We start from the raw sequence: 23,535 nt of genomic DNA, 5'->3' as shown, positions 1-23,535 counted from the left end.
AGGCAGCAGCAGGAAAAGGGCACAGGTTGTCAGGTAGTCTTTCGGCAAAGTGGCTGCTGTGCTGAAGGGCAAAATTCATAATGCACTGTAAAGTCATTTTGTGAGAAAAAGATGGAGATTTGTTCTTAGAGGCAGTCTTATTACCATAGAATTGCTCCATAATGAACAGTCAGTGGCTGCTTAAACATTTTCAGCCCAAAAAGAGAAGAAAACTACATTCATGAATTTTCTTTCTTTGCAAAACATGTTTATTTTCACATTTTCTTAACCATAAATATTTTTTTTCTTTCACAACTGAAATATAAAATAATATAGATGGGAAAATTAAATCTTTCTAGGAGAAAGCCTTGAAGGTTAACGTCTCCCACTACCTCCAAGAAGTGCGCGGTCCCTTTAAGAGATACCAAAACAATCATATCCACTTCCTGTATGCTAGTACGTGAACGGCTTCCATAAGACTCTTTGTATTGTGAATTAAATACTAAATATTGAATAAACGTATTGTTGGGTTTATAAATACACGCCGTCCTACATGTGTTTTTTAAAAATCTGTAAACCTTCTGAATTTACGATAAGATGATGGCAGCGCGAAAAAGAAAGATGCTAGCGCTGGCGGCGGCAACATCTGAACAAACTGTGTCGTTAAATAAACACAACAAGGACACGGAGCTGAAGCCAAAGGACTCACAAACCGCGCTTAAGAAGCAGCCCAGTCAGTGTGAAAATGCTCAGAGTGCTGAGGCGGAGCGAAGCTGTTATTTTACCGGGAATGAGCAGCAGCACAGGCTAGGAGAGGACTTCTTCAAGCAGCCCTGCATCAGTTTGGCTAAAGCCTTCCTCGGCAAGGTAGGCTGATTTCTCACCTGAATTTAACACCTTTGTATGTAAATGTGTGTGTGTGTGTGTGTGTGTGTGTGTGTGTGTGTGTGTGTGTGTGTGTGTGTGTGTGTGTTTTTAAAAGTCAGGAGGCACAAAATGTAGGGAAGAAAATTTATTTTAGTTTAAAATTGTTGTTTTTTTAACTTCACCTTTCAATTTATATCTTAGTAACTGCCTTCTGTACGTTTGAATGTGCCTGATAAACTTACTTTCAGTGATTGTATTTAAGTTGTTAAGCACTGATTCCCATTTTTAACGCTGTCTAACTGTTGCTTATTTGTTTATTTAAACACATATGCTTCTTCAAAAACAAAGTCTGCTAACTTCAGGGATATTAATCTGTCCATAAACCATTGTGTATTTATTTGACCTAGTTTACCTTCTTTGGTGCAAATGAAATTGACAACAGGCGTACTGGAGAGGCAAAAACAAGTCTCCCAAAAAGGGAATGATTTATCAGGTTTTGCTCTTTCCTTATCCAACTGATTTTATTTCTAGTTTTGTCACTACTTGTAGTATGAGACAATACCTGCGACCATTCAGGCTGCAAAGGTAGTCCACCTCTTCCATGATGGCACTTCCATACAAGCCTTTGGAGGTTTATTGTGTCTACCAGCAAAGTCTCAAGAGTGTAAAGGTTATATTTCTGAGCAACCTGTCAGAAACACCCTCCATGAGGGTGGCACAACATACTTCAGTAGACTTTCCATCACACCCCAGAACTGTACAGTTGTGAGCAGAAGTTGCAGGTCCACCACTGAAACCCTGGTTTCCTCACAATTGAGAACAAGTTTGCATTGAGTCCATGTTACTGATATGAAATACTCTGGAGATACTGTGGGGAACATTATGCTGCCTGTAGCATCTTCCAGCAAGGTTTGGCAGTAGGTAATAGCGATATCCTTGCAGGGTCCCAACGACCTTCACATGCGAGCACATCACGGTCCCTGCTTGAAATCCTCAGACCAATTGTTCTTATGCTGGTGCAGTGCGCCCTAGTTATTATTTTATTCCCAACAAGTATAAATCAATAAAGATTTTGAGCTGGAATATTTCATTCATGAAAGTGTGATTGAGGTGTAGTTTTTTTGTTTTGTTTTTTTTGTTAGCAGCAAAACTGGCATGCTGGCAAGCATGGATTTTCTTTGATCGTTCATTGTACACCTCATGAAAATGCGTCCGTACCCAGTTTTTGAAGCAAAAGGAATATTTGGCTTAACAGAATAAGGTCAGAGATACTTATTATTTTGCTTTCATAGGACTTTTGCCATGACATTAAAAATAGACATTTGTTGTGGTTTTGATTGTCAAAGTTGTGTTTTGTAGGTAGCATCCTTCAGCTAAATGACAAATCTATGTAACCCACCATCCTGTGGATATAGAGAAAGAATCTCCCTGTCCTTTGTTCCTGCAGGTGCTGGTCCACAGGTGTGCAGATGGTACGGAGTTGCGAGGAAGAATAGTGGAAACTGAAGCTTACCTTGGAGGGGAGGACAAGGCCTCACACTCGGCGGGAGGCAAACGCACCGAGAGAAACACAGCCATGTTTATGAAGCCTGGCACAATCTACGTGTATCCAATCTATGGCATCTACCTATGCATGAACGTGTCTAGTGAAGGTAAACGCTATACCCACCAAAGGTGCAATATGTTTTGTACATTATGTCACTAATTTTGTTCACATTCATATATTTATTATTGTTAACAATGGATGTGAAAAGGCCAGTTTTGATCATTCTTCATTATTACAACATTAAACATAAACAGCAGTTCATGGCTTCAATAGTCGCTGTTTAAAGGGTAAAAGGAAGGAGACAGAGTGGAGCCTTGCTGACTGATGCATATTGTGTGCTGTGTTGCTCAGGGGAGGGTGCTGCTGTGTTGCTGCGCTCACTCGAGCCCCTACAGGGTCAGGCCGTCATGAGGCAGCTGAGGGCAGCCAGACGCAAAGAGGGAGCTCGTCAGCTGAAGGACAAAGAGCTCTGCAACGGGCCTTCAAAGCTCTGCCAGGCTCTAAATATACCACGATGTTTTGACCGTCGAGACTTAGCCTCAGACCCAGATGTGTGGCTGGAGAATGATCCCGACACAAGTCCGGCAAAACCCCAAGATATCGTATCAGCACCACGCATCGGAATAGAGTCCCACGGGGAATGGGCCAAGAAGCCGTGGCGTTTTTATCTACGTGGGCACCCCTCTGTTAGCGTTGTGAATAAAGAGGCAGAGAGACAGACTCTGTCTGGAAATGTCATGAACGATTTAAGTCCCCATGCCGTGAAGCCTGATACAGGACAGCACAATGTCAAAAGGACTTAACAGGAAAATTCCTGAAACTCATCTGATCTCTTTAAAGAGTTTAACACTGAAGAAGAATAAAAATCATACAAATACATGATTGCTTTGTTCACACACGTGAAATTAAACTGTATATTTGTAATTTTGTAGTTTGGAGGCAGTGGAGATTCTACAATAAATGTTGCTTGTTTTCCTCAACCATTTAGTAATAAGCTGCAGCTTTATGGTAGTGATGCAAAGCTGTACTGGAAAGTAGACTGAAGAACTACAGACTCGGTTTGTTAGCATCTGTTTAAAAAAAATGGGGAGGGGGGTTCTGTAATTTGCCTTTACACACGCCTTTCGTTTGGTTTCATCTGTGATTTTTAATAAACATTCACACTTGGGAAATTTCCACCTCAGTGATTTCACAGATGTTTGGCCTGATCTGTTTCCCTCAGAGCAGGAAAAGTCTGTCTGATGTTTAGACTCTTCCTTTTTTCTTTCCACATCAGGTATTCCTAAGGAGAGGTAGCTCAAGGTCTGGAATGATCATTACTCACTGTGCCCCTCTGAGGACAGCACAGATGATCTAACACATCTGGGGCACGGGAAGATGAAGTGAAGCCTCCACTAAACACTGCACACACTTCCAATATTCACAAAAAAAACCTTAAGGCATGTCTGATATATACAAAATAATTTATTACTGTAAACAAACATTTGGCTCATACAGAAAAAACATCTTGCAGTCAAGGCATTTTGTTTTAAAACGTCTTTGACCACTTAGCTGTGAGCCCAGCAGGCCATTAACTTCTCCTAAACTGACACATTTTCCAGTTGCTGAAACACTGTCTGCACAGCTAGTCCATCGGTGACTGAAAGATTGAAATAATGGGATCTTCATGGTTGGTAACCACAAGGACACTGCGGAACTTGTCAAACAGCGTCTTTAGCTGCGAGCGCCTCATGTTCTCATTGTACATAATCTCTTCCAGGTGGTGATGTCCTCGGAAATAGTGCAGTAGCCTGGAAGCAGTTAACAAGAGAAAGAGTTTCACTGACTGATCAACAGTGTCAATCATCCATGAGACAGGACTTTTGCACCTCTGATGGGAGCCTTCATTGCTGTGAAGGTGGCAGCACTGGAATGCTGAGAAGCTCTCCAGACACTTTTGATCTCCACCTAACTGCTGGTAAACTAACTCTTTAGCCTATGCTGCCCAATTAAATTTTACAATACTATGCAAGTAGATTTATTCAAACCACTGAACAAATACTTTTTTATCTATTGAGAGACATAAACATTTCATTTCTAAGATATGAGGCAAAGGCAGGCAATCAGTTAGTTCATGTCATCCATGTACACCGCTCTCATGTTTGAACATAAAACAGAACAATGGCAACCTTAATGACACTTAATAAAACAAGCACACTATGGTCCTGTTGTCAGTTAAAGGCAGATTTAATCACCTCGCAAACATCCGCAGATCCTCTGGATTTTGTGCAGCAGGGATGTTAAGAATAAACTGCCTCTCGTGCTCTGACAGGCTGGCGAGCAGTGTCTCAGTCATCCTCTTGTTGAGCGGGGAGTCTCCACCAGTTAGCAGCTCTGCACTGGAGTTTTCCATACTGGGACTGGTTAGGGTCATGTCATCACTGCTGGCTACACAAAACAAGAAGAATGTCAGATTTTATAGTACAGAGTTAGAGCCGTAAGAGCAGAAGAGTAGAGGCGGGAGGACATACTCGGTGAGCCAAAACTGAGCGCACTAGGGGTACTGAGACTGCGACCTCCTACTCGGGCAGCCAGCGGAGGGTCTTCATCCCTCAGCCCAGGCTCATCCTCACTGGGTGGTACCAACAAGCACACATAAGTGTGCAGCTGGATCAGGAGGCGGCGCTGCAGCATCCAAACCACCATCTGGATTAACTGGGCCTGGTTAACCAGCAGAGCAGCAAACTGCATTAGGATAAACTGAAATAAGGGAATCGGAAAATGCTCACGTAACCAGGTCAAATATGTTTTAAAATAGATCCACAAGAAAGAGTCTGATCCTGTTCTCATGAAAAATGGAGGATGCATACACTAGAGACGATGTCCCTTTGCCATTAATAATTCATCAGGACCTACACTGCCAGAACAAGACGAAGAATGATGGCCCACCTCAAGGATTATAAGTATTATAACTTATGTTTGTGTTCAGTTTTCATATATATTTCTGTCTTCAGGACATAGATATACATCAGATTATTTCATTAAACATGCCTGAAATCATGCAAATTTAAAAAAAAGAAAAGAAACTGGGACATTTTCACAGGTTTAATAAAAGTATTTCTCTTTTGAAATGCTTCACACATGTATTCCACATCATGCAATAACCCCCACCTCCTGTGTGGGAGCTTCCAGGGGATTTCTAAACTCAGCCAGTGAGACAGGCAGTGAGAACTTGGCTAACATAGAGGGCAGATCATGACCAGGAAACTGCCGGGCAAACTGCTCAGCCAATGGTGAATATCTATTCAGGGAGAAGAGAACAACACAGAGCTTATTCCATCACAGAACATCTTTTAAATTTAATTCCAAACAGTGTTGCAAGTCAGATCAGGAAGCCTCTCTATATGAGGAAATGCCATGGATGAGTGCTTAGCATTAGTGTGCTTCATTTCCTCTTCCCAGCTGGCTTATATCACATCAGATACTCACAGGCAGATGTTGGCATGCGGAGACAGCATGTAGACATTATTCTCACACAGTGGGTAGATGATAATTGCCTTGCCCCAATAAACCAAATGAGCAGCAATCTGAAAGATCTAAATGAGAAAATATTTGTCAATTAATCTCTAGGATGCCAAATAAAAGCAAAATAAGCAAATAAGAGCTACACATGGGGATTTTCTCAGATTTGCATTACATATATCTGCCACTAGATGACAGTAAGACCACTGACTAAACAACTTCTGAAGGTTATACTTTTTTAAAAGTATATATGTATGTACAGTACACTTTTTCACATTTTAACTTTCCTCTATTCTATCAGTGATGCATACTGCACAATGATTTATAGATCTTTGTGTATTAAACACAACTAATGCATCTTTTAGACTTATAAAAACTAATTTCATCTGATAAATTCATGAGAATCACATCTGACATTTTAAACTGGAAATCTGATCCAGGTAGTGTGACTGTCCTGTACCTGAAGTAAGGCCAGGTCAGCATCCTGAGCCAGCTGCTGCAGGTTTTTCACTGCTGAGCAGGTTTTAATCAGGCGGATCAATGCAGGGGAGCAGTCCAGGGGAAGCTGGCTGAGGAGTGTTTTCTCATTTTCCAGAAGCAACAGGGCATGATAGGGTCTGCAGGATCAGACACACAATACGGATTCTAAATGAACATACATCCACATACAAGCAGACTCTGTTTGAAAGAAACACACATTTAGTTTATTTTACATACAAAGACAAAGGTATACATATTAAACTGTTTGTTAACTAAATATCCAATCAGCCAGTCATATGGCAGCAACTCATTGTGTTCAGGTATGCAGACATAGTCAAGACAGTCAAACTGAGCATCAGAATGAGGAAAAAAGATGATTTGAGTGACTTTGAATGTGGAACGGTTGTTGATGCCAGAAGCTGCTGATCTACTGGGATTTTCCCACACAGACACAGGGCTCTAGAGTGCGACCAATTTGGTCGCAAATGCGACCAAATTTTTCAGTGGTGCGACTAAAAATAAATATTTGGTCGCACAGGTGCGACCAACTGTTCCGGTAACAAAAAAAAAAAAATCTCTGTAACTCTCCGTGTGGTCAACAACAGACACACATTATGCCCCTATCGTGGACTAAACCAATCAGAGATAGTCAGGGGCGGGACCTCTCTGATTGGCCGTGGTCCAGTTGAAAGTGCAGGTGGAAGAGAGAGGTGAGTAGCTTGAATAAAGCGATATCAATTCATTAACGGATTCCACACAAAGACGTAAACACGGAGCGGACCCAACACATCAGAATCAGCTTCGTCTTTCTCGGCTTTCTCACCCGACGGCCTGAACACGGACACGCTGTCGGAGCTTAGCGATTCTTCGGGTCCGCGCTGTGTTTACGTCTTTTTGCGCTGATTCTGAGCTGCAGGTTTTGCCTCTCTCCAACCAAAATTCACCGAGCCTGCAGCAAAAGAAGCAGCAAACTGCGCTTCACATTTGATCAATGTCGTCATGAATTCCCTCTGACTTTTGCTGTTTTGCTTCCACCACGATAAAAATCACACTTCCTGCACAGCTCTCTCTCTCTCTGTACTTCAGGAACAGTTTCCCGTCTCAAATCTGTTTTCTGCATTATTCATTCGCTTATTACCCACCAGTCTAGCGTTGTTTACAGCGCTTTTTCTTTTTTCACTTAAATGACCTCGGACAAGAAAGCCTAATTTCTGCTGTTCAATACTGAAGAAATTTAAATTTCTTAAAATTATGCAAAATTGCAGAATATTTTTAAGGTTATCTGCTATAAAAAGCCAGACCAGGAAAATCTCCTTCATGTTTTCCTGTGTTTTATTCTCAGTTACTTTCACACAAAGGCATCTGCTGTGATTTTCACAATTCTGATGAAGTCTCATGTGTATCAGTACTGATACATGATCAGAATTATAATATTTCTGACTGTCTGAGGCTAAATTGAATCAAATCAGGACTTTGAGAACCGGAATTGAATGGATTATAGAAATCAGTGATGATACTCAGCCCTAGTGAGCAGCCTAGGCCTGAGAGAAGTGGATGTACTGTAGCTGTGGGTAATAAGAAAAGATGAAAAGAACTATTGATAACTTTTTTGTTAAGTTAAGGCCTGATCTGTCTGAAATTCATAGCCAGTGCTCTGACACGGTGCCATCAATATTTGAATGCTGAAAAAGCACAGTGTATCCAGGAAACACATTATATGCTGCAATAAATGCACTGCCCAAGTGTCCCCTCTCCCCACGGCCTTTCAGCAGCAGACAGCAGCAAACAGGTCGTCAGAGGAGGCCAAGATGATGATTAAGTTTTTAACATTTTCTACAATATTGACAAAGCACTTTAAGCACAAGTTTGTTAGTTAATAATTTAGAAATTAATATTGTCTGTATGGACTTCCTCCCCCAAAGAAAGTGCACATGTAAAACTGCGGTGTTAAGCGATGCGGTTGAAAAATTTGAGTGCGCCTAACTTTTGTGCCGGTACGCCTAAATTTTTAAAGTTAGGCGTACCGGTGCGCCCATGTCAAAAAGTTAGTCTAGAGCCCTGAGACATCTTTCAGGTTTACAGAGAAAAAGGTGAAAATGCCTTTTAGATGCAGGTCAGATAGGAAAGCAACAGTAACTTAAATAACTTGTCAAAACCAAGGTGTGCAAAAGAGCATCTCTGAATGTACAACACATTGAACCTAGGAATAGATGGGCTACAGCAGTAGACCACCCCACTGCCACTCATGTCAAATATGAACAGGAAACTGAGGCTACACAGGCTTACACAGACTCATTAAAATTTGACAGAAATCCCAATTGCATTTACAAACTGACAAATCTGCAGCAACCTGTTTGTGATGTTATTATGTCAACATGGCCCCAAATCTCAGAAGAATGTTTCCAGCACCTTGTTAAAACTATGCCGTGAAGAATTCTGAAGGATAAAAGGGGTCCAACCAAGTACCTGCACAGGGCAGCAGCAACTAATGAGAGAGCTGATCAAAATTACAGCTATTACATTGAAATGCCAGTAGGCGGCACTAAAGACCACACTAAATTCTGCATCGTTTGAGTGCTTTATATATTAAACACATACATTTGCTTACCAAATACAATCCAGCTAATTAAGGCACAAAACTTCTTTGACATAAACTGAGGGGAAATTAGACTATTCTGACTAAAGGGCTGAAGGGTAAGGTGACCTGTGGATCAAAGAGGGATTTTGACAAAGCTGTGTTATTTGATGGTTATGTATAGACCTAAGCTGACTAGCCAACGTAGTACAACTGTGTGCATTTGAATGATTGCTGAAGTTATAAGTTGTGATAAGTCCATTTTTAGCAAATTAGTTTGTACTTTAATATTCCAAGCTGGCTGTCACAAAATGATTGTTTTCTGGCCTTAACAATTTATTCATATTATTATGATTATTAGACATTATGAACACAATTGATTATATCACAAATGCAACTGGATGAACTTATTTTGTCATGAAAAGATGCAATGTGTGAAAAAACAGAAGGAATCCACAGAAACCACAGAGTAAGTTATGAATGTGTAATATAAATAATATCATTTTAAATATGACATAAAAAAGCTATTACACCCATGTGTTTATGTTTTGACAAATGAGGTCTATAGGTGTTTTTAGTTGGCCATTTGTAGCAACACAGCCCACATCTGCTGATTTTATTTCATCTAGAACAGCTAATCCCCCTTCCCCACCCTTCCCGTGTCTTTAACTGTAAACAAGATACTTCTAGTTACAGCTAATCAAATAAGATGTTGTGAGATGTAAGAAAACGTCACATAAAAAGAAAAACAAATCTGTAATATACCTTATGGCCTTAAGGCTGCGCTCTAATGCCTCTGGGGGGATGTAGGTGTCACCAATCCTGTGGATCTTGTGCGGCAAACAGAAGCTCACCTCCAGCCAGTCGTTGATGTGAAGTCGCACCACACCGGTTGTACAAAGGCTGAAAAAGCACCATCATCACAATCAGCAATTGCAGAATCATATATTACACAAATTTAGACAGCAAATCCAAACAAATGAATGTAAAATGCATGTGGTCACACACCTGTCATACGCCTCCTTGAGGTCTCTTGCTAGCTTACACTTTGGAAGAATTTGTCTAAATGGGGACTGGGGGCTTCCATCTGCTGATACCAGAAGCAAAATACCAATATTCTATGTTAACAAAGATGTAAGTCTGACTAAGACCAAGCTGCAAATTTGATGTGTAGTCTGAGCTTGTATCTCACTTTCAGTCGTGGTAATTTCCTCCTGGACGGCCAGCATGAGTTTGGCCTCGCGGGTCAGATACTGGCAGCGGCGCTCCTCGTGCTGCAGAGCAATGGCAATGCGGCGTGACAGGTTGTGCATGCAGCTGATGACGGATGGGTCAGCATTTGCCTGCAGGCCAGAGATGAAAATCAGCCACTTTTTAAATGTCATAATTATGCAAAGAAAGAAAAATGTATCTGTTACACTTTGATTATAACACCAGTGCTTTTTTGTGTGGATGGTAAATGGACTGATTCTTATATAGTGCTTTTCTACTCTCCCGGAGTACTCAAAGCGCTGCATACAACATGGATCAGTTCACATTCATGTCCAGGCTGTCAGTTGTTAACTATTAAACATCCCGTTTATTTTACACCTAACGTCAGTTAATGATCTTAGCATGGCACCCGCTGAAAGATGAATGAATATGACTTAACACGCTCAGTATAAATGTTGTTTTTGAGCACATCTTTGATGTTTATTTCTTGTCATATTTACGCAATTCAATACAAAGGCTCTGCAATAATTTCTACATCTTATAATGTTAAGAATTACGAATTGCATTTTGATTAAACTTGAGCAGATGTGAGGTTGTTGTACATGGAATTATTGTTTCTTATAATCAGTCCACCTTAGGTATGAAAACAAAGATGGAGAAATGTATATAACACAAATTTTTTTTTGTTTTACTGAGCTATTTTTACTTTATTGAGGAATTTTATGCAGCTTTTTTTTTTATTGTATTTTATTTAAAATTTTACTTTTATTGTAATAAACTTTTACTTCTTGAGCTCCTATATTTTATTTTACATTCTGATTTTTTTTTTAAATTTCTTTTGTACAGTTTTCACACTACGATACTGTTTTGTTATACAGTGTTTTAATTCGTATAGTAATATTTTACATGTATATAAGTTGTGTTTAATGTTTTTTTTGCTGCTTTGACACAAGAATTTCCCAACATATTGGATATAAAGTAGATCTTACTTTAAGGTAAATGGACTGGTGACTGGTTCTTACATAGTGCTTTTCTACTCTACGTGAGTGCTCAAAGTGCGTGATAAAACTTTCACAAGGATACTTTGGCATGCAGCCTGGAGCACTAACCTTCTAATTAGTACCTCCACCTCCTGAGCATGGATCAGTAGCATCAATGCGTATTAGCCAAACATTGTTACAGACTATATGACTCTTGTTGACGTACTGGTAAATAACTTGATATTTACAATTGTCAGTGTTTATAACTTATGTGTTTTGTTACAGTAACTGTTCCCCTACTTCAGATGTTAAAAGGTGTTTCAGGCTTCACATGTAGACAGGTGAAAATGTAAAAAGCAGAGTCAAGTGCTTTTGCCAAAGCAAAAGTAATAAAACTCTAACTTTATAGATATGTTGACCAATTAGAAGTCTACAAACAACAACAGTGTTTTTGACACTGATGTCAAAAATGAGATAAAGGCACACACCTTTGATGATGCAAAACAAATCAATCTTCTCCATTTAAATATGGGGTTTTTTCAAAGGCTCCATGTCCAGTGAACTAAAATGCTGTTTACGTGTAAACAAAGGCCAAAAATACCTATGTATATGTGGAGCCTTTTAAATAGTTGAAAAACTCAGAAACTGTTTATAATGGAAATGTCTTTTTACCAACAAAGCAGAAGTGGATAAATAACTACAGAAATAAAATAATCAAATAAAATATCTCTATTAGCACTGCCCACTTGGGTCGGGGATGAGTTCAAGTATCTCGGGGTCTTGTTCGCGAGTGATGGGAGAAGGGAGCCGGAACTCGACAGATGGATTGGTGCTGCGGACGCTGCACTGGTCCGTCGTGGTGAAGTCTCCGGAAAGCTGAGTGTAAAAGCGAAGCTCTCAATTTACTGGTCGATCTACGTCCCTACCCTCAGCTATGGCCACGCACTGTGGGCAGTGACCGAAAGAACGAGATCGCGGATACAAGCGGCGGAAATGAGCTTCCTCCGAAGGGTGGCTGGCCTCTCTCTTAGAGATAGGGTGAGAAGTTCAGCCATCCGGGAAGGGCTCAGAGGAGAGCCGCTGCTCTTCCACATCGAAAGGAGCCAGTGAGGTGGTTTGGGCATCTGACAATGATGCCTCCTGGGCGCCTCCTGTGTGAGGTGTTCCAGGCATGTCCCGGGGCAGACCCAGGACACGCTGGAGAGATTATATCTCTCGGCTGGCCTGGGAACGCCTTGGTGTTCCCCCGGATAAGCTAGGGGAGAGGGAGGTCTGGGCTTCTCTGCTTAGGCTGCTGCCCCTGCGACCCGGCCCCGGATAAAGCGGAAGAAGATGGATGGATGGATATTAGCACTGGCAAGTGGGCAAATTGTTATTTTCACCATCAACTTCAACCATCATCATCTTCTCAGAAGTTCACAATTGGTGCATCCCTATTCAATGCAAGTTGATATGGTTTTATTAGAGAAATAAGAATATCAAATAATGTTAATTATAAACATAAATAATAAACATACAAAATACATGAAAACAAAATGTAGCAGTGTTTGGTTTACATACTGCCATGTGGGCCTGCTGTGTTTTTGTACAGAATTTCCACAGTTGCCAGGAAGATATTAAAAACATGACTAAGTACTTTTTGCTTGCTCTTACTGGGAACCATGACTCAGCATGGGGAGGGGCGCACTGGTCAACGTGATTAAGCCCCCCTTCCTCCCTCTAAGTTACCATGCTCTCACTGATAAAGTATACTGGAATATTATCAGCTACCCATACCACTCCCATTCACAGATAAAAAAAACCCCACAAAATCTATGTGTCCCACCCAAGCTAACTAAATGTAAATTATTATTAAGTTTAAAGTTTCCAATATCAAGAGTTTTACAGTTACAAACATTTGGCCTCGCAGGTCAGGTACCGACCTATATCTGACATATATCAGTATATCTGTACATTTGCCCGTAGTACATCTGTATATTTGCTCTCCACTTATCTGTATATAATTGCTCTTATTGCACTTACTACTCTTGCACTTCTAATTAGATGCAAATTGTACTTCATAACCCTGTATTTACACATGTGTAATGACAATAAAGGTGAATCCTAATCCTAAACATTTAAAATTAAAATCAAAATACATCTTGTGCATACCCTGAGTGCAAATACCACATTAAACAAGATCATTGTTGGCATTTCTCTCTTGGGTGAAGGATCTGTTTTAGAAACCTGCAAAGAAAAAAAGACAAACTTATCACCAGATGCAAAATCTACACAAGCCTTTATATTAAAATGTCAGTTTACAGTTTGTTATTTTGCTGTTATAGTCAAAACTACTAACTGATGCCATTTTTTAGATTTATTTTTTTCTTTGGAAGACTATGACAAATAAAACCTGCCACAACTTTTCCAATGTCCAGTGCAACAAAATCAAATGTTGTAACAAAAAGAGCAGTACAGTATTTAATTTGATAAAAGGAGGTCTCACACTTTTCACTTGTAAAATGAATTAAATAATTAAGACCTAATCAAAATGCTATGGAACCTTAACCTTAAGGCCTAACTTCCATGATATGTCACACCAGCCTTGTACAATGATCTTATGAATTTACTGTGGACTGAAATGTTCAGTTTAGGTAAGCAGAAGTGCGTCATGGTAATTTTAAGTCAGATACAGTAGGTGTTGTTGTAAAGAATAAGTGCAACCCTTGTGACTTTCATATTTCTCTATTTTCTCCACCCTGTGTGATACACCATTATCTTAGCAACACATGCTGTGAGTCATTAGACTAAAAGACTGACAGCAGGGAGCTTCAGCCAAATTTCAAACAAGCCACAATTGAATATAAAACACTTTTATTCAAGCTAAGTACCGATACACAACAATATGATAATAATAATAATGATGATAATAATTATAATAATAGTTGACACTTTCTATTGTTTATTGTTTATGTATTAGTCAACATACATCAACAAATTTCAAAACAGCGCAGCATTTCGCTAAAAATCAACAAACAAAGACGTAAAACATTACAACAACAATAATTTGCCATTCATGTTTGAGTTAAGCTCTGCAGGTACTGCTTTAGTGGCTTCTTAAATGAACCCCTGTTTTTGACCAGTTTGGTGTTGCTTGGCGACCCGTTTCAGAGAGAGGAACCTCTGTATCCGATTGTTCAGTCTGACGTCACTAGCCGTGTCTGGACCTAAACTCCGCTGCAGGTCCACATATCAAACGATCACTATGGCATTACTGAGAGTTGAAAAACTGTCTAAAGTCTTTCATCTTTAATAAAATGATCAGCGTTCTGCTCTACCAGGTGTAACAATTGAGTTTAACATCCAGGCATCCATGAAAACGGAATTTATGACATTTAACGGAGTTAGAAGTTAGCAGGGAGTTAGCTCGCTATCTATCTAAATACAATATAGCATGTCCTGACTGCGGGGTTTTGGAAACAAATTAAAACGTACAGCTCTGCTATCACTTCCAGCATAAATGAAGACAGAAAACTAAACAGCAGTGACGTTTGTAGGGTTACTGAAGTTTGGCTAGCTGGTATATAATGATGTGCTACGTGACCGCTAGCGACACAGCTATGTTAGCATAATATAAACAAGCTAACTTTTTTTTCCACTCGATAAAAGTTAACATGAGTGTTCTCGGTGGTCAGGAACAAATGTAATTGCATGGCAGGATGCTGTAAAAGGACCAAACTTCAGCCAGGAGAACAACTGAGATAATCCATCCTAGAGCTGGGCGATAGAACGATAACGACATGTATCGCGATATAACTTTTACTCGATAGAGAAATTAAGCTATCGCGATAGACCTCGCCGCTCTTGTCCTCTTAAAAAAAAAAAAAAGGTCAGCCGATCCAAATTCAGTAGCGCAGAGCCGAACCAATCACAGCCGCAGCGTCACGTCGCGTGACTTGTTACGTACAGCACAAGTGCCAAGCCGCACGTGTGTTTGTTTGGGAAGCAGCCAGCGGGTAATGGAGCCAGCGCATAATGGAGGAAATGAGTGTGCCGACTAGAAAAATCAACCGAGCGTGACCGAAGAGAAAACAGATGATGGTTGCAATGCCGGAGAGATTGTCGAACGGAAGAGCCATAGAAGTTCCGTAGTGTGAAGGTATTTCGGCTATTTCAAGTCTGACAAAAAACAGAGTAGCGTGCACTGTAAATTGTGCCGAAAGCAAGTCTGGAAATACAATAAACTGGTGCATGCGTCACACTGTGCGCCGCGTTATTGTTTCGGTGAAATGAATTTCTACAATACTGTTAATTCTACTCTCTGCAGTGTTTAAATGCTTACATATACACACAGTTACTGTCCCTCCACACATACGACTCTGTTCTGCTTCTATGCCCCAGCTTTGTTTACTTTTTCCCACCGAGGCTTCTAGACTTCTGATTGGCCAACATTTCTGCACGGTTAGGAATCTAGCGCCACCTGCTTTTTTGGCATGTTCATAGCAGCGTTTTCTTTCATTTCTCCCTTTATGTGTGGACGGGATTATTTTTTAAAACGAAAACTGAAAATCTCCGTTTTCAAAGATACCCGTGTACGTGTGGACGTAGCCTGAGTCTCTGACTGGAAGCGCTAATTCATCATTCGGCTTTTGTCAGACTAAAGTAACTGTTACAACTGTTTGAAAAGCTCAGCTATACAACAAGGAGAGATTGAGAATTTCCTTTTAGTTCTCAGTTTACTTGATATTGACAAAAGTTAGTCAGTTTTGTCTGTTCTTCTGTAAAACAAACTAAGATTTATTTTTAGAATTAATACTTTATTTCTAAGTGGAATTGACAATTTAGTCTGTTTCGTTTGTTCTATTTTGAAACTTAAACGCTTTAGCGGCTGCCTTTTGTGTAGTTTGCAATATTTGCCTTTATTTATCTGAAAAAGTCTCATGTTCCTTAAGTACATCTACCCTGTTGAACTTATTATGGGAAATAAATATTTAAAAACAAGCTGCTGATTATTTCACATTTTACTTGTGAGCAACGGCACATTTAAATCTTACAAATATAGTTATTTGGCTTATATCGTGATAGATATCGTTATCGCCTGAAATGAAAAAAACATATCGTGATATGAAAAAATCTCATATCGCCCAGCTCTAATCCATCCATAATACGAGGTTAGTCATTCATATACTGCTGCATGGGCTGGGCTGTAGTTACATCCTAAGGTTTTAAAAACTGAGCTTAAATAAATGATTAGCGGTAATAAAAGCCGAGGGAGGTCAACAGTGATCACTGACAGTTTTAGGAGCTTTCAGAGATCAAATAGAAGAAAATACATAACATTAAACATGTTAACAACACAAAAGCCATATTAAACGCAGACTACTTTAGACCCGGAAGTAGGATTCGTCGCGTCATCACTGAACAACCGGATGGAACAGCTCTTGTCATAAAATTAGTTCAACTCTGAGCTAAAGAATTCACTTCACGTGTCACGAGATCGTGGCTAAAACCAGTACTTACAAAAGACATGTGGCACAGATTTCATAATAAAGGAGTTTGCATAAATAAATAATAAAACACGTGAATTGAATTGTTTATCAACAGTGAAGCAAAATATTTGCTTATACATGTTGCACGCATTTGTATTGTAGGAGCTTTCAACAGCACGTGACCACATTAATGAGCAACACTCCACATGTGACAGAACAAGTGAGCAGATGTCATTAATGAAAACAAAGGAGCTGGAGACCCAACAGCTGATTAGTCAGTCCTATTATATTTCTTTAAAATCAGTGAACACTGTGCCAAGACTCTCACTCTATCTTACAGACCTTCATTTAGGCCTCACTCCACATGTTTAGAGACTAGGGCTGCCACGATTAGTCGACTAGTCGCAATTATGTCGACTATCAAAATCGTTGACAACTAATTTAATAGCGGAAGCGTGGTTTGAAGCTTTGTAAGATCCCAAAAGACGCAGTAATAAGTAGTAGGATTTAAGAGTGTAATAATGGACTGAAACAGAAGGTGGCAGCACTGCATGTAAAATGGTAAATGGCCTGCATTTGTATAGCGCTTTTCTAGTCCCTAAGGACCCCAAAGCGCTTCACAGTACATTCAGTCATTCACCCACTCACACTCACATTCACACACTGGCGATGGCAAGCTACATTGTAGCCACAGCTGCCCTGGGGCGCACTGACAGAGGCGAGGCTGCCAGACACTGGCGCCACTGGGCCCTCTGACCACCACCAGTAGGCAAACATGGGGTTAGTATCTTGCCCAAGGATATTTGGCATGCAGCCAGGAGGCAGCCTGGGATCAAACCACCGACCTTCTGATTAGCGGCTGACCTGCTCTGCCACCTGAGTTACAGCCACCCACATGTACAAGGATGCCAGCTGCCGTTAAACCCCGAAGAAGAAGAAGCAGTGTCGGGTATCGTAGCTGTGTCCAAATTCAGGAACCCATCCTTCTGTGCCCACATTTGTAGGCCGATTACATTACAGACTGTCCAAATTCGAAGACTCTGACAAAAGCGGCCGACAAATGATCCTACCTGGATGATAGGAGGATGCTGAAGCAGGGTGGGGTGGCCCACAAATCGAACATTGTCTATCTTCAGTTCAAACTTCTTTCCACACATATCAGATTTGGTGGCCAGGATTGTGGAGAGGACGATGTCAGAGAACCTAAAAGAGGGAAAAACCCCAATAAGAAAATGTGCAGTGTGGGGAGAGCGCGGACATCACAGACACAACTGAGATGAGTGAGAAAGTTTAAATTAGCTCAGTTTGCTTATACTTTTCACATTCCTGTCTATCGGAGAGGTTACATTAATCAGATGCATCTGCCTGTAATTAAATTCAACAAGTGTATAAATGGAAAACAAAACTTGTTTGCCTACTAGAGAGGCGAAAAGAGGAAAAAGGCCTCTTTGCGGAAAAGGTGCAATCGCTGTATGAATGAAGAGTGTGAAAGACTCATGCTGGTTTGACTTAAGTAACTCATGCTGTGATCAAAAGGACACAAATTAAGGTGTTAACTCTCGGAAATAAAAAAAAAAATTAAACACACCACAGACTTACTCCACCACCACAATTTGAACTGTGTTCTTTAAAGTTTACTCTACATGCTAAAGGTAATATAAACAATACAGACTAAAGCTTCAATGATAGCCTTAAACTCATATTTTGTAGAAACCAAAGCACTGATTCATTCTTGTACGACATTTTAAAAGGATTGTGTACTTAGATCAGGGTTGGAGATCCATATAAGACACAAAATAGGAAAGAAGGGGATAAAAAGACAGGGGTGATCTAAGCGAAGGAAAGGTGGTTTAGAATGATTTCGTCTTACCCTGCTACCAACTGTTCGTCAGTTAGTGGAGATTGCTCTCTGAAATGGGGATTGGGCCACAAAAAAGAAGAAAAAAAAAACAAACAAAAGGGAAAATGCAACACACAGTTGGGCTAAATGCATAAAAATGGACATCAAAACAAGCCGAACAAACATGTGATAGTGTGATGTGAAAACACTGGTGTGCTAAAGTTCTAATACCAGCAGTGCTGGTTAGTGAGCTTCTATACCCGCCTCAAAGGTTTTCAAGGTAACTAAGTTTGTAATAAAATATGACAGTACAATAAAATAAGTCTGAATTATCTTTATGGTTAATACAGTTAATGTAGTGCTTCAAAAATTTTTAAATGCTGCTGGTGGGAAGTAATAGAATATATATCAGAAAAATCATAATTCTGATTTTCAACAAAAATTTTCTTATTTTTGTTCTGCTAAATTAGTCTGGAAAATTCCTACACTACCTGCCCAATATCTAAGATATGTTTCACGTCATGAACACCAAATGAAAGCTGCTCTTATGCAATTGAATGGCACTGCTTGCTTTAATAAAGCTAATAATAACAAAATGACGTAAACAAAGCTTCTATGAATAGGTTATTTTACAGACTTATATGAACATTATACAGCTATTGACACATATGTGGCATCACTGAAAAGCAGTTTTACTCTTTTGTTTTACTCAGTAGATGAAGAAGAGTCCCAGCTAAATTCAGAACGTGACTGCTGGTGTGGTTACACAGTAACTGCCTTGATGGAATCTACTAGCATGAAAGACAAAATAGAAACTCATCTTAAGATAGGACTGTGCGATATGACCAATATCTCATATCCCGATATAAGAATTATATCGTCCTGATAACGATATAAATCACAAAAATGTAACATTTTCTGTAAATTCTGTGAATCTCGGGCAGCTCGTCTTGCGGGAAGTGTTTCCAGCTGCGTGTCATGTACCTGGAGTCGCGTGTTTTAAACGATGCATGAAACTATACATTTTTAGACATAAGTTGTAAAGGCCGCCGTTTTCTTTGTGAGTATTTATCACACAGCGTGCTGCGGGGAAAAGCCTGTTCTAACGTTTGAGTCTAAGGTTTATTTTTTAGCACCTGGCGGCTCTTTTTAAATTCTCATCCGTAAATACTCTGCTCTTTCACGTGATTCAGTTTATTTTGAAAAGTCTCAACAGGATCTTGAGCTTTATTGTGAAAGGTTTATGTGGAACATAAACAAGCGGACACACGATGCTGTTACCGTCGTTGTTGCTAACCACAACGCATAAAAACAGGCGCTTGTCCGTTGTAGTGTGGTTATATAAAATATAAGAGAAAGAGAGAACTTTAAGAAATTTATATAGCCACTACAGTAACCATCAAAACGATGAAAAAATATTGCCGTAAACAGTTTATTTTGCGACACCATGAAACAAACGATAGCGTAAAATGAAACGATAGACGTTTTTATATCGTCATCCGATATATATCGTTATATCGAACAGCCCTATCTTAAGATGCACATTAGGGGGTTACATACACTCACTGCCCACTATACTACATACACTTGCTCAACTGCTTGTTAATGCAAATATCTAATCAGCCAATCACATGGCAGCAACTCACTGCATTTAGGCATGCACAGAGTCAAGTCAAATTGCATAACCAACTCTAGCATTTACACAGAATGGTCTAAAACCGAGAAAATGTTAAGTAAGTGGTGCTTTTCTGGGTGAAAATGTTTTGTTGGTGCCAGAAGACAAAGGAGAATGGACAAACTATTTTGAGCTTAGACTCAAGGCATGCAGAAGAGCGTCGTTAAAAGCACATCACATCAAACCTTTAAACAGATGGAAAATGGGACCAATCCATTACTAGTAAGGTGTACCTAATAAAGTGGCCAGTGAGTGTATCTCTTAGCAGCTGGGAAAAGTGAGTCTATCCAAACAGCACCTCGGGCTGTGACAAATATTAGGTACAAAGTGAGGTGAACGTTTTTGTTTTTTTTTTAAAAATATATCATATACTGAACTGTTTTACTCAATTATTTTATCAGTTTAATAAAGTTTATTAAAGGTCATCCACACAATTAATTAAAATCAGTGGTTCTCAACAGCTCAATGTTTTCAATAACCTAATAGCTTAACCTAATAGTTTTTCCTGGTAATCCCCACTCTCCCACAGTTTGAGAACCACTGATTTAAAATGTGTGTCAGCATCTATAATATTGCTGAAAAACAAAAAGTGTGTCTAGATGGGGGAAAAAAGATTACAAGCATGATGGAGGAAAACATAATGAGCTTAATAAGCTCATTTGGATCTCAGAATGAAACAGTAAGTTGAATAATACATAAAAAAAATGAAGATTGTAGAAATACCTTGAATCACCATCCTGGTCATCAAGCTCATCCCCAGATGTGTTCAGCACATATGGATTCCGCTGTTTTGCTTGTGGACAGATATCAGTGAGAGTTAGTCATTATGAAAAATACATATTAGACTCATAACAAAAATAAGAACCACTGTGAATCTGACTTCAACTCACTAATCATAAAATTGTGTTAGAGAGACACATGCTTTTACTGTCCTAGTTCGTGTCCCTGTTCCTAGTAAAAGCCTCTCAGCATCAGTACTGTGCCAGTATTTGCCAAAAACACAATTGCTGGTATTTAAACTGCTGTAAATAACTTCACGGCCTACAGTCTCAAAGATATCGCTCATGAATGATATGACGTCATTCTGAGCGAGAAAGAACAGTCCTATCACAAGGTAGAACTTTTATATATCTCTGAATTATCCAGGTAAAAAGTGTCATTAAAATGCATTTTTAAGAGAAACCTGGGCCAGTCCTGATCTAGAACACAGTAGGTGCAATAACGCTGAGACATACAGATACTGGCAAATCAAGTAAATGCTTTATTTTATATAAAATCCTGTTCGGAAATCTTTTTGACTGCAGCCTATTTCCAATTATAAGAAAGGTTATTAGGCATAAAAGACACACAGAAACAACTGCAATGACTTTTTGGTGCAACACCAGCAACAAGAGGAACTTGTGAATGAACAAAAGTACATCAAATTTATGTGGCACATCCACCAACAACAATCTGAGAGGCCAAGAGGGAAACTTCAAGAAGGAAGAACAAGCAGACCCGATCCTCCAAAAAAAAAAAAAAAAAAAAAAAAAAAAAAGACAATCCGCAGTTCCAAAGTCGACAATCACAACAAAAGGGGCTGTTGGTCTGCCCTGGATTACACTGCTGCTTTATTATCTCCTGTAAATATGTAATTACGTGGAAGCGACATCTGTGTGTGCGTAAATGTTTATGTTTCTGCTTCATGCTAATGCTACCCCTACCTGAGAGAGATGACGGACACTCAGCGACCTTTTGGTAGGGATATCGGAAAAGGAGTTTGTTCCCTCGGCTTCCAGAGCTAACCAGTATGACGCTAATAGGGCTGGTTTTGTCGCCGCATTTGTATGCACTACTTTGGGACTGAGGGTACAAGGACTTTCGGTCATCTGGTAGACCGTCTGACGGGTTGAGCATCATGTTAGCATTCTAGCTAACTCCTCAGTTAGCTTCAAACAGACAGGGAGCGTAATCTTGCTTCACTTCAAGCTTAACACTGGTGTTTGCCATACAAAGACACCGACCAGAGACAAATTATAGCCTGACTAAAGTTAACTATAAAGCCTTGATATTATACCCTACCGTACATCCATCCGCCACTGTTGGGATTGTTTTGTGTCACTGTGAAAACTGTTCGGCTGAAACAAGGAGGGCAGATATCATATTCTTCCGCTACTACATAACATAATCTACTGCGTCACTCACCGTGATTTCTATAGATTTTTCTTCCAAGGAGCGAGACTTTCTTGAATTGTTGTTATTAATATTTTTGAATTAGTCTTGAGCAATAGATGCCCAGGCTTTATGAGAGTAATTTGAAGTTTTCCTTTGCACGTTGACTGACTTTTCACTTATTTTTAGTCCTTCAGACTAACTTAACGTTGAGCTATGAAGACCCAATCTAAGACATGAACCAGTGCTGTGTCAACACATTACAAATAACCTAAATGAACTCCTAATTAACTACCGCAGATCTCATCAGCATGAAAAGCAAGAAATTACTCTCTGAGTCAGAAAAATCACTTTGAGAATCTTTTGAAAAAAAAGTTGTCAGGAATACATAATTTAGAGGATGCATATGCAGGACAACGAGAGCCCAAGAAACCAAATATAGCTCAGAGAGAGCGTTTGTGTGGGACAATGTGGGACATGTTACTAATGCTTCAAGGTGATTGGAAATTGTTGTTTATCTTAATTTGAAAATTATAATATAATAATAGATACACATAAACAACTGTTTGTGTATTCTGTAGATACACAAACAACTGTGAAAGACAATCACTCCTCTAATAAGTCAAAGTTGTTTTATTTAATGATATAATTCATGTATTTATTTGTTTATTCTTATTTAATTATACACTCATGAGTTCGTTTTCTATTGCCATAACTTTCTCTTCTGTACCATTTTTGTGAGATGTGCTAATTTTAATAAAAATTCTATTATACTTTTTTTTATTTTTTAATAAAAAAGTACCTCATAAAGTGCCACACCAGGTCGCTCGATTTTCATGGGATTCCTAAAAAGTATATTTGTAGATGTCAACAAATATTATTTAAGGACAGGGAGACATGATATAGTTGCAATAAACAGATGTTGCCATGCATATGTACATGAATTGAATATATGCACTGCAATAAACACTCATTGGCCACTTCATTAGGTACATCTTGCTAGTACTAAGTTGGACTTCCTTTTACCTTCATAACTGCATTAATTCTTCATGGCATAAATTCAACAAGGTGCTGGAAACGTTCCTCAAAGATTTTTGCATTTGCATGACAACATCACACAGTAGGTGTGTGATCTATGTTGTGAATCTCTCTTTCCACTGCATCCCAAAGCTACTCTGTTGGATTGGGATCTGGTGACTGTGGACCAGTAGGAAAAGGATGACGATGAAATGGTAAAAGTCCAAACGAGATATCCAGGAAC

At 39.5% G+C, this 23,535-nt stretch overlaps 2 protein-coding genes across 8 annotated transcripts; one reads left to right on the top strand and one right to left on the bottom strand.

Moving 5' to 3' along the window:
• Positions 1-391: 391 nt before the first annotated feature.
• mpg (N-methylpurine DNA glycosylase) lies at positions 392-3,492 on the top strand. Its single transcript, XM_085404331.1, has 3 exons — positions 392-846; positions 2,294-2,498; positions 2,744-3,492. Exons 1-3 carry the CDS (start codon positions 577-579, stop codon positions 3,193-3,195), a joined length of 927 nt encoding a protein of 308 aa, XP_085260457.1. The 5' UTR covers positions 392-576; the 3' UTR covers positions 3,196-3,492.
• Positions 3,493-3,838: 346 nt separating this feature from the next.
• Positions 3,839-22,230, bottom strand: nprl3 (NPR3-like, GATOR1 complex subunit). Of its 7 annotated transcripts, none has more exons than XM_085404324.1 (14): positions 21,827-22,230; positions 20,847-20,916; positions 18,479-18,517; positions 17,679-17,811; positions 13,292-13,366; positions 10,141-10,291; positions 9,957-10,038; positions 9,714-9,851; positions 6,354-6,510; positions 5,861-5,967; positions 5,543-5,672; positions 4,903-5,131; positions 4,627-4,819; positions 3,839-4,182 (listed from the first exon to the last, which is right to left on the bottom strand). In XM_085404324.1, exons 1-14 carry the CDS (start codon positions 22,020-22,022, stop codon positions 4,017-4,019), a joined length of 1,866 nt encoding a protein of 621 aa, XP_085260450.1. In that variant the 5' UTR covers positions 22,023-22,230; the 3' UTR covers positions 3,839-4,016. The 7 variants fall into 7 exon arrangements, with proteins under 7 accessions (XP_085260450.1, XP_085260452.1, XP_085260453.1 ...); XM_085404326.1 differs by having other exon boundaries at positions 4,903-5,116; XM_085404327.1 differs by having other exon boundaries at positions 4,903-5,092.
• Positions 22,231-23,535: the final 1,305 nt, after the last annotated feature.

The sequence above is a fragment of the Rhamphochromis longiceps genome, linkage group LG4, assembly GCF_057381845.1.
Source record: "Rhamphochromis longiceps isolate RC_006_pf linkage group LG4, R_longiceps_female_GT1.1, whole genome shotgun sequence".
In the NCBI taxonomy this organism is placed as follows: Eukaryota; Metazoa; Chordata; class Actinopteri; order Cichliformes; family Cichlidae; genus Rhamphochromis; species Rhamphochromis longiceps.
Note: the sequence above shows the minus strand (reverse complement) of the source record. Positions and strands in the feature narration are given on the sequence as shown.

What these genes read in the sequence shown, in the direction of transcription:
- nprl3 (XM_085404324.1), bottom strand. Translation starts at nt 22,022, where the DNA reads ATGATGCTCAACCCGTCAGACGGTCTACCAGATGACCGAAAGTCCTTG. An exon ending in GGAAATTACCACGACTGAAA is followed by an intron (nt 10,039 to 10,140) that starts GTGAGATACAAG and finishes TTCTGGTATCAG; the next exon opens with CAGATGGAAGCCCCCAGTCC. An exon ending in GCTCAGTTTTGGCTCACCGA is followed by an intron (nt 4,820 to 4,902) that starts GTATGTCCTCCC and finishes TGTTTTGTGTAG; the next exon opens with CCAGCAGTGATGACATGACC.
- mpg (XM_085404331.1), top strand. Translation starts at nt 577, where the DNA reads ATGATGGCAGCGCGAAAAAGAAAGATGCTAGCGCTGGCGGCGGCAACA. An exon ending in CTAAAGCCTTCCTCGGCAAG is followed by an intron (nt 847 to 2,293) that starts GTAGGCTGATTT and finishes TTGTTCCTGCAG; the next exon opens with GTGCTGGTCCACAGGTGTGC. An exon ending in CATGAACGTGTCTAGTGAAG is followed by an intron (nt 2,499 to 2,743) that starts GTAAACGCTATA and finishes TGTGTTGCTCAG; the next exon opens with GGGAGGGTGCTGCTGTGTTG.